The 7,986-nt window shown below is 49.3% G+C and overlaps 2 protein-coding genes across 2 annotated transcripts; one reads left to right on the top strand and one right to left on the bottom strand.

Moving 5' to 3' along the window:
* Nucleotides 1-535: 535 nt before the first annotated feature.
* On the top strand, nt 536-2,953 carry LOC119353608 (protein LATERAL ROOT PRIMORDIUM 1-like). Its single transcript, XM_037620232.1, has 3 exons — nt 536-568; nt 1,412-2,213; nt 2,316-2,953. The coding sequence occupies exons 1-3, from the start codon at nt 536-538 to the stop codon at nt 2,648-2,650; spliced, it is 1,170 nt and encodes a 389-aa protein (XP_037476129.1). The 3' UTR covers nt 2,651-2,953.
* A 3,567-nt stretch (nt 2,954-6,520) lies between these two features.
* Nucleotides 6,521-7,465, bottom strand: LOC119353597 (the record flags this gene model as incomplete). The annotated part of the gene is made up of 1 exon (XM_037620222.1): nt 6,521-7,465. A coding segment is annotated over one exon (945 nt), but the record flags the coding sequence as incomplete, so codon positions are not given.
* Nucleotides 7,466-7,986: the final 521 nt, after the last annotated feature.

The raw sequence follows: 7,986 nt of genomic DNA, 5'->3' as shown, positions 1-7,986 counted from the left end.
ATGTCTTTGGGTAGGTCAGTTTGGATAGTTCCATGACCCTACCCTAGATACATAGCTTCATCAGCGCACGCGCCGACTCAAATGCGAAAGCGAACATCCGTGTCCGTCTGGCCGACCCAAACAAATGAAATCGCCGTTCGTTTGAGTCGGCCCGTTAAAGTTGCTCTTAAACCACGAATTCAATGTGGTATGAGTGAAAACCTAGCGAGCCTGTATTTGGCCAGACGGACGGACGGGCGTACCGCGGCGCGTTCTTCCGTTTCTCCGGCGCGTCCGGTCCGGTCTCACGTGATGGCGCCAGATCCGCTTATCTCGTCCTCGCGTCCTTGTGCTCGCTCGTACACAATGCACAGCCGAGTAATCAGGCTAGCTAGATGCTACCGCCATGCCATGGAGGCCTAGCTAGCCCTAGGCGGCAGCAGCAGAAAAGAAAGACCCGGCGTATCATATCGCACCGCCCGCAGGAGCTGGTAAAAAGCCGTCGATCGCGTCGCGCCCAATACGAACCAGCAATCAATCCCTGCGCCGCGGATCCATGGATCCAGCAACCCAGCAGCTACCGGCTATGGTAGAGTGTAGACTGGCGCGCGGGCGTAGGCTGTGGCCGCTGCTGCCGCTGCTTTTAACGCGGGGGCAGAGCTGCAAACGGCGGCAGCGGCAGCGGCAGAGCAGGAGGGAGAAGAAGAGAAGGGGAGCCGGGCGGGCGCGTCAGTGAAAGCTGCCAGCAGGCTGCCGCGCTGCGTGCCCGGTGCGGCGCCCCCACAAGAAGTCTCGATCCCCCACTGGGCGCAGCCGCAGGCGCAGCGAGCGAAAGATGAGATCCCGTGGTCGATCAGAGGAATTTTTCAGCCGCAGACCCCACCCGCAGCCACTTCTTCAGACCTCACACACGCTGAAGCAGCACCCGCCCGGCCCCTCCCTCCTTCTCTCCTATCTTCACCAGCACACAGCATACACATGCTCCCTCTCTCTCACACACACTCCTTTGTCCTGAGGAAGTAGAGTGATAAAGAACACAAGTGTCCTGTAGGCCGTAGGTGTATACACACACAGACAGATACTCCAAAAGGAAGGAGGAGAGAGAGGAGGCTACCTACCTAGCAAGCTATGCTAACCTAGGGTAGGCTCTAGAGACTAGAGAGAGGGTAGCTAGCTAGCTAGGGTAGCTAGGTGGTAGTAGGGTAGAGTCTTTTGCGTTTTCTTTTCTTTACTCTTGGATGCCCCTTCCTTCGCTGGGAAGAGAGATTCTTCTTTAAAGTGGATGGAGAGGAGGGGTTTCCGGTCCGTCCGTAGGCTCACTCAGCTCAGCCGCTAGCCGCTACGCTACCTCACTCTCAGAGGGAGCATCTTCGTCTGCTCTTGCGCCTTTTCCGCTCGCCTTTGGAGCTAAGCTTAGCCTTGATAGGTGCAGGTGCAGCAGCTAGCTAGGGAGGGGGAGCTACTGCCCCCGCCAGCAAGCGTGGCGTCGTCGGGGCGGCGCTTCCCATCGGTCTCCGCGGCCTACGCGGACTGGATCGCGTCGGCCGGCGGCGACGACCTCTCGCTCGGCTTCAATGCCGCGGGCGCGTCCGCCGCCGGGCTCTGGGCCCCCGCCTCGCGCCAGTCCGCCGCTCTCAACTACGGGATAGCGGCGGCCAACGGTGATGTCGGCATGGTCGTCCTCGCCCCCGCCTCCTCCTTCCACCACCAGAGGGCCGCTGCTGCTGCCGCCGCGGCGGCCGACGGCGCCGACCAAGGGTTCGCGCTCCTCTCCGCGGGCCAGTGCGGGCTCGCCGACCCTGGCGCTCCCAAGTCCGGCAGCGCCATCCAGTTCTGGCAATCGCACTCGCAGCCCCCCGCGACGCCGCCCGCGGTTGCCCCCGCCGACAAGAAGCAGGTGGCCTCCGCGGTGGACTACGGCGGCGTCTCCTCCGGATCCGGCGGCTCCACCACGTGCAGCGACTGCGGCAACCAGGCGAAGAAGGACTGCCCTCACCAGCGATGCCGGACGTGCTGCAAGAGCCGCGGCTTCGACTGCACCACGCACGTCAGGAGCACCTGGATCCCGGCCGCCCGGCGCCGCGAGAAGCACCCGCTCGGCGGCGACCTTTCCCCTCCCGCCGCTCCTGCCACGGCGGCCACCAAGAAACCGCGGTTCCACTCGTCCCAGACCACGACCACGACCACCACCTCTCGCACCTCCACCTCCAACGGCACCTCCTCGAGCCAACAAGGTGATCGACCAGCACAGACGCACGCACGCACATCCCAAGTCTCAGCACACATAATTCAAGAAACTTGGACACTAATCACATCTTCTATCCCATCCTCTGCAGACGCGCCGTTCAGGGACAGCCTGCCGCGGCACGTGCGCGCGCCGGCGGTGTTCCGGTGCGTGCGGGTGACCTCCGTCGACGACGGCGCGGACGAGTTCGCGTACCAGGCGGCGGTGAGCATCAACGGCCACATGTTCAGGGGGTTCCTCTACGACCAGGGCGCCGACAACGGCCGCACCAGCAACGACGAGCCCAGCCACGCGCACGAGGCCGCAGTGCGTAGCATCTCCGACCTCCACCTCGGCAACGCCTCCGCGGTGCCGCCGGACATGTACAACACCGTCAGCGGGGCGTTCATTCTCGGCGGGATGGGCTATGGTAACACCATGAACTGAAAACTGTTACTCGTAGTGCTAGCTAGTAAGCCTGGTGCAATAATGGTAGCCATCTTGTTACTACATGTCACCTCATTTCTTTCATCTCACATCACCAGTAGTGGTACTACCCTGTCTTCCATTTTGCTGCTGCATGCTGTGTGCCAGTGCCACAGCTAACTTCCAAGTCTTTTGATAGTAGTAGAAGTTGGAAAGAAAATGAAAGGAAAAGCAGTCAGTATTTCCAAGGTAAACTTGCTGTACAACATGCTACTATCTGATTTCTCTATGTGGCTGATGCTGTTGTGTTACCATTTTTTTTAACTTAACATGTTTGCATATGTTGGGAACTGCAAATCATATACAGTTAAAATCACCATGTTCTGTGGGTCCTTTGGAGTAAATTTTTTAGACAAAACATTATTTGTAGTAATCACTTGACGCCATGGAGAGGTTGATGGTAGTAGTACTATTGTTAATTTGACAGCTGAAAAGTTTGACTCTTTGATGCTCTTCCTAGTTCCCACGCCATCGACCACTTCATTTCATCCTCTTGCGTGCTATGGCTTCCGAATTGCCAATCTTGTTTACCTTGTTCAGCTAGTAGCACGTATACTCTACTATCTCTTTCCCAAATTTACGGGGTTGGTAGGAATAGCTAGACATGGGTTGGATTCTTACTTGCTTTGTATGTGCTGTTAAGCATCTTATCGGTGCATTGGAACTTGTAGCGGGAAAAAGAGAGCCAATGTGCAATGCATGTGGTGATAAGAATTCTTTTGCCCTCTTAAAATAACATATGCAGCTGATACTCTAGTAAATTACTTGGGTCACGATCATGGAAGCCAATAATGGTACAGTGCTCCATACATTACCCTTGGCCTGTTTGCTAGTAGTAGCTGCTTGTTAACAATATGATGAAGGGACATCTTCACTTAATCTTTTGTTGCGAGCCCCCATATTTATTCCCCCTGCTGCCGGATCCCAAATCCAGAATGAAAACATGCACCCCTCTGTTTCATAATATAAGATGTTTTTTCAAGCTAACATGGTTTATAAAAATATCTTATATTATGAGACGGATGAAGTACTAAGGAGTGGCCATATCTCAATGAACACAGGACTAAATTTGTCTCATCAAGTACAGTGATAGAGATATATTTCCGATCAAGATTTTTCATCCATTCCATACTTGTAAGAATCTCTAACTTTGATCAGATTGTTCTTAGCGGCGAGAAATAACAATATCATATTTTTATGGGATTTCTTTTCTCAATTTTTTTAATGAGATTTGTTAGTTTCAGTCTGATTTTGTCTTTCTTCATTGCTAAGCAGGCCAAGTTATTACACAACAAAGTCATATTGTGCTGTGGATCTATTGACTCTAAAGCTTGCATAAAGAAGTTTTCTGTAACTTCAGTTTAGGAGTGCAAATTACAAATGATTTATGAAAATCACTATACCTAATTTTTCTTGCATGAGAAACCAACGATGTTTAGATCTGTATCGTAAGTTTATGGGTGTACCGAAGCACTGCTCTTTGCAGATTTAAAGTACTTCTAGGATGTCTACTATGTATTGAAAAATATATCAGTTCGGTTCCTCTAAGATTGGCAGGTGATCATTGGATCAAAGGAAATAATAAATAGATAAAGAACCACGGGGTTATTTTTTTGGCTATTTCCACCTTGTTGTGTCATGTCAAATGTGAGTTTGGTCGATTTGCTTGAGCCACCGCGGCTTGAGGACGAAAATTATGCTGTGGTAGCTGGTCGAAGGGGTTGGGTAAGCCATCTTGTCATCAGCAAAGCCGCTGTTATCTCATGTGTTGTTTCTACGGGGATCTTTTGGCCCATGCTGCCGTGCCTAACTTTCGGGAGCACGGCTACTGTGCAGGGCGCTTGTTTTATTCGATGTGGTAGAGTTGGTGTACCATCATCTCCATGGAGCGGCCTGCCATTTAATTTATAGCTAGACCTTGATTTACTGCGCCATTGCTTTAACTTGTTCGATCTTTGCCAATGCCTCGTACTAATTAATTAGTCTGATTCTCTTTTTCAATTGAGTTTTTGAATGAAGTTAGTATATGGTCGATAGTCACAGGCTGATTATTCTCCTGTAATCCTGCCAAGTAATTTGGCTCTTGCTAGTACCGTTTAATTTAATTCCACCTTGATATTTAGTTCCTTGGAGACGACTTGACCAAAGTGTGAATTTCAATATACTTATCTGCTTCAGAAAGTTGTTATTCTTACCATTCTTTTATTGTGGATCAGTTATCAATGATTTCAGACGTTGATTACAGTATTGATGAATATTCCAGTCCCAGAGCATCAGATAAATGAATAATATGTATGGTGTTACTGGGTTATAATATTTAAAAACTGAATATTATTTTTTGTGCTTCTTGCACAGGGTTTATGATAAATAATTCCTGTCCTGGTTAATCATTTTTTGGCAAGAGTCTTTGTTCCAATTATTTCTCAGGTTAATTGTCTAAATTGTTATGAATATATATTTGGTGCCACAATAAGGTTATGAAGATCATTATGTCATGTGTCATTTTTTATTCATGAAAACTTTTTTCCATTAATTTGTTGGTTGTGTTTGACTTTTTTATGGGAGGTTGTGTTTGATTTTGAACTGAAGTTTTGTGAATGATAAGCAAATATCTGTTAAGTTAGCTTTGTTAAAAGAAATCTCCACCGCATTACTAAACTAACATTCTACTATACCACAAGGTTCATTGGCGTTTGCCTTTTCATCTGAGTGAGTAGACACAGATCCTTTAGCTTCTAACATAACGGTATCATTTTTGTTCGATTTTCTCTGGAACGTATTTACATTTGAGATGTTGGTGATTAGATATCATCCTGAATATTCGAACGTCGCATAGCATTTTGTTGACTAGCTTTATTGTTTCATGTGCTTCTTAGTATAATCAAATCTTGAAATAGGCTTTCACCCCGCTTTATAGATAAAGCAACCAACAAGTCCATACACCGAGTAGCACCACACCGACATAAAAAGTATGTTGGGGTCACAAAACAAGCAATCCCAAATAAAACATAATTGAAAAGCAGAAAAAAAGACCACCAAGTTTCCACAACATCAAAGGGGCGCCAGAGACGCTAGTCGATCAATTGTGGATAATACTTCAATGTTGCTTTAAATCTCCTTCCTTAAAGGCATGCCATGCTTTTTCCCATCATGAATCAGCAACTTGCAATGAATAATTCCATGATATATCTTTATTTCCTCGCAAAAAATAAGATAAATTATTGGTAACAGTTATTTTATTAGCTTGATTTCACTCAAACATCACCCATAAACTTCCAAATAAACAACGACCGCGAAAATATGTTAAGATGAGCTTGTTTGTCTCTGCCAATAATATTGAACTATGTTATGATTGTACTAAGGCCAACTCCACTGCACGACCCCAAACGGACGTCTGTTTTGTCCGGATTCTGTCCGTTTGGGTAGGGTAATGGGGTCGTGTCGGGGCATGTCCTGGGATGCGGTGGCCGTGCGCCCAGCACGCGGCCCCATCCCTTTTGCCCCATCATGTCCGTCGCGGCCAAAAATGCCTATATTTTCATCAAAACTAGTTTTTACAATCCAAATGTTTGTCTGAAAATTAAAATAGTTTTACAACCAAATCGAAATTGTCTACACTGAACATAAAATGGACCAATACATCTATTGGTTGCCAATGTGATCCCACACGTGCTCTACCAAGTCATTTTGAAGATTCAAATGAGTGTGCCAATCACGCATCTCACGGTGGAATTGGGCAAACTGTTCAAATGTGGCCGGGTCTTGGTGCAGGGGCTCAATATTTTCACCTTGATAATCAAATCCTTGGTCGAAGATACTCTCATCACGCTCGTCCTCGACGATCATGTTGTGCATGATCACACAAGTAGTCATCACCTCCCAAAGCTTCCTTTCATCCCATGACAGTGCAGGGTTTCGAATGATACCCCACCGGGATTGAAGCACACCAAAAGCACGTTCCACATCCTTTCTAACACTCTCTTGCATTTGGGCAAATCTCTTTCTCTTCTCACCTTGGGGTTTCGATATTGTCTTCACAAAAATTGACCACTGAGGATATATACCATCTGCTAGATAGTATCCCTTGTTGTACTGGTGGCCGTTGATCTCAAAGTTGATAGGTGGGGAGTGGCCTTCTGCAAGCCTCGCGAAGACTGGAGAACGCTGCAGCACGTTGATATCATTGTGAGAACCTGCCATGCCAAAGAAAGAATGCCATATCCAAAGATCCTGTGATGCCACCGCTTCTAATATGACAGTGCACGCCTTGACATGCCCTTTGTACTGGCCCTGCCAAGCAAATGGACAGTTCTTCCACTCCCAGTGCATACAATCTATGCTGCCAAGCATGCCTGGAAAGCCTCTAGCTGTGTTGGTCACCAACAATCTCTCTGTATCAGCGGCAGTTGGCTTCCTGAAGTACTCTTGGCCAAACACCTCGATCACAGCCTGGCAAAACTTGTACATTGACATCAGGCATGTTGTCTCACTCATACGCACATACTCATCCACCAGATCGCCTGGAATTCCATATGCAAGCATGCGGATGGCCGCGGTGCATTTCTGGTAAGAGGAGAATCCAAGCTTTCCAAGGGTATCCGTCTTGCACTCGAAGTATGGGTCATGAGCAACCACTCCCTCTCGGATACGATTGAACACATGCCTTGCCATTCGAAAACGGCGACGAAATTTATCCGGCTTGAAGAGCGGGGTGTTGGCAAAGTAATCGGCATAGAGCAGGGCATGGCCTCTCTTCCTGTTGCGGTTCAGGTTGGGAGCACGGCTAGGGACTAACCCCCTGTACCGAGGAAGCTGTCGTTGAATGTGGTCGTGAACGACCAGTGCAGCCACCACGAGATCTTCATCATCCGACGACGAATCATCCGATGAACAAAGGAAGTGATGGAAGAAAAACTCGTCTCCACTGTCCATACCTTTGTGGGAAAAATGCCGAACACCTTGCGGTCATGGTGGCGAAGAGGCCGCGATGATCACCTCGACGCAGCAAGGGTGGTTGTCGGCCGGCTACTGGCCGCTCTGGAGCTCTCGTCGGAAGCTACCGAGTCCGCCGTGGTACATCGCCGGCGGTCGTCTCCCCTTTGCGACCCGCAAAGACGGTGACGGCCAAAACTATGACCAAAGCGCGGGCGTGGTGGCGGCCATGTCGAGACGTGGTTTGGTAGGGACGGCCGGGGGCTGCGCGGTGAGGAGGCGGCCGGAGAATAGCGGCGGCGCCGGCGGCGGGGCGGGGAGGGAGAGAGAGGGTAGAAACATTGGGAGCGGAGGGACTGCTAGTG

Source organism: Triticum dicoccoides, chromosome 1A (genome assembly GCF_002162155.2).
Source record: "Triticum dicoccoides isolate Atlit2015 ecotype Zavitan chromosome 1A, WEW_v2.0, whole genome shotgun sequence".
Lineage (NCBI taxonomy): Eukaryota > Viridiplantae > Streptophyta > Magnoliopsida > Poales > Poaceae > Triticum > Triticum dicoccoides.
The sequence above is the reverse complement of the archived record's forward strand: the minus strand, read 5'-3'. Positions and strand labels throughout refer to the sequence as shown.

What these genes read in the sequence shown, in the direction of transcription:
- LOC119353608 (XM_037620232.1), top strand. Translation starts at nt 536, where the DNA reads ATGGATCCAGCAACCCAGCAGCTACCGGCTATG. An exon ending in CCCAGCAGCTACCGGCTATG is followed by an intron (nt 569 to 1,411) that starts GTAGAGTGTAGA and finishes TGATAGGTGCAG; the next exon opens with GTGCAGCAGCTAGCTAGGGA. An exon ending in CACCTCCTCGAGCCAACAAG is followed by an intron (nt 2,214 to 2,315) that starts GTGATCGACCAG and finishes CATCCTCTGCAG; the next exon opens with ACGCGCCGTTCAGGGACAGC.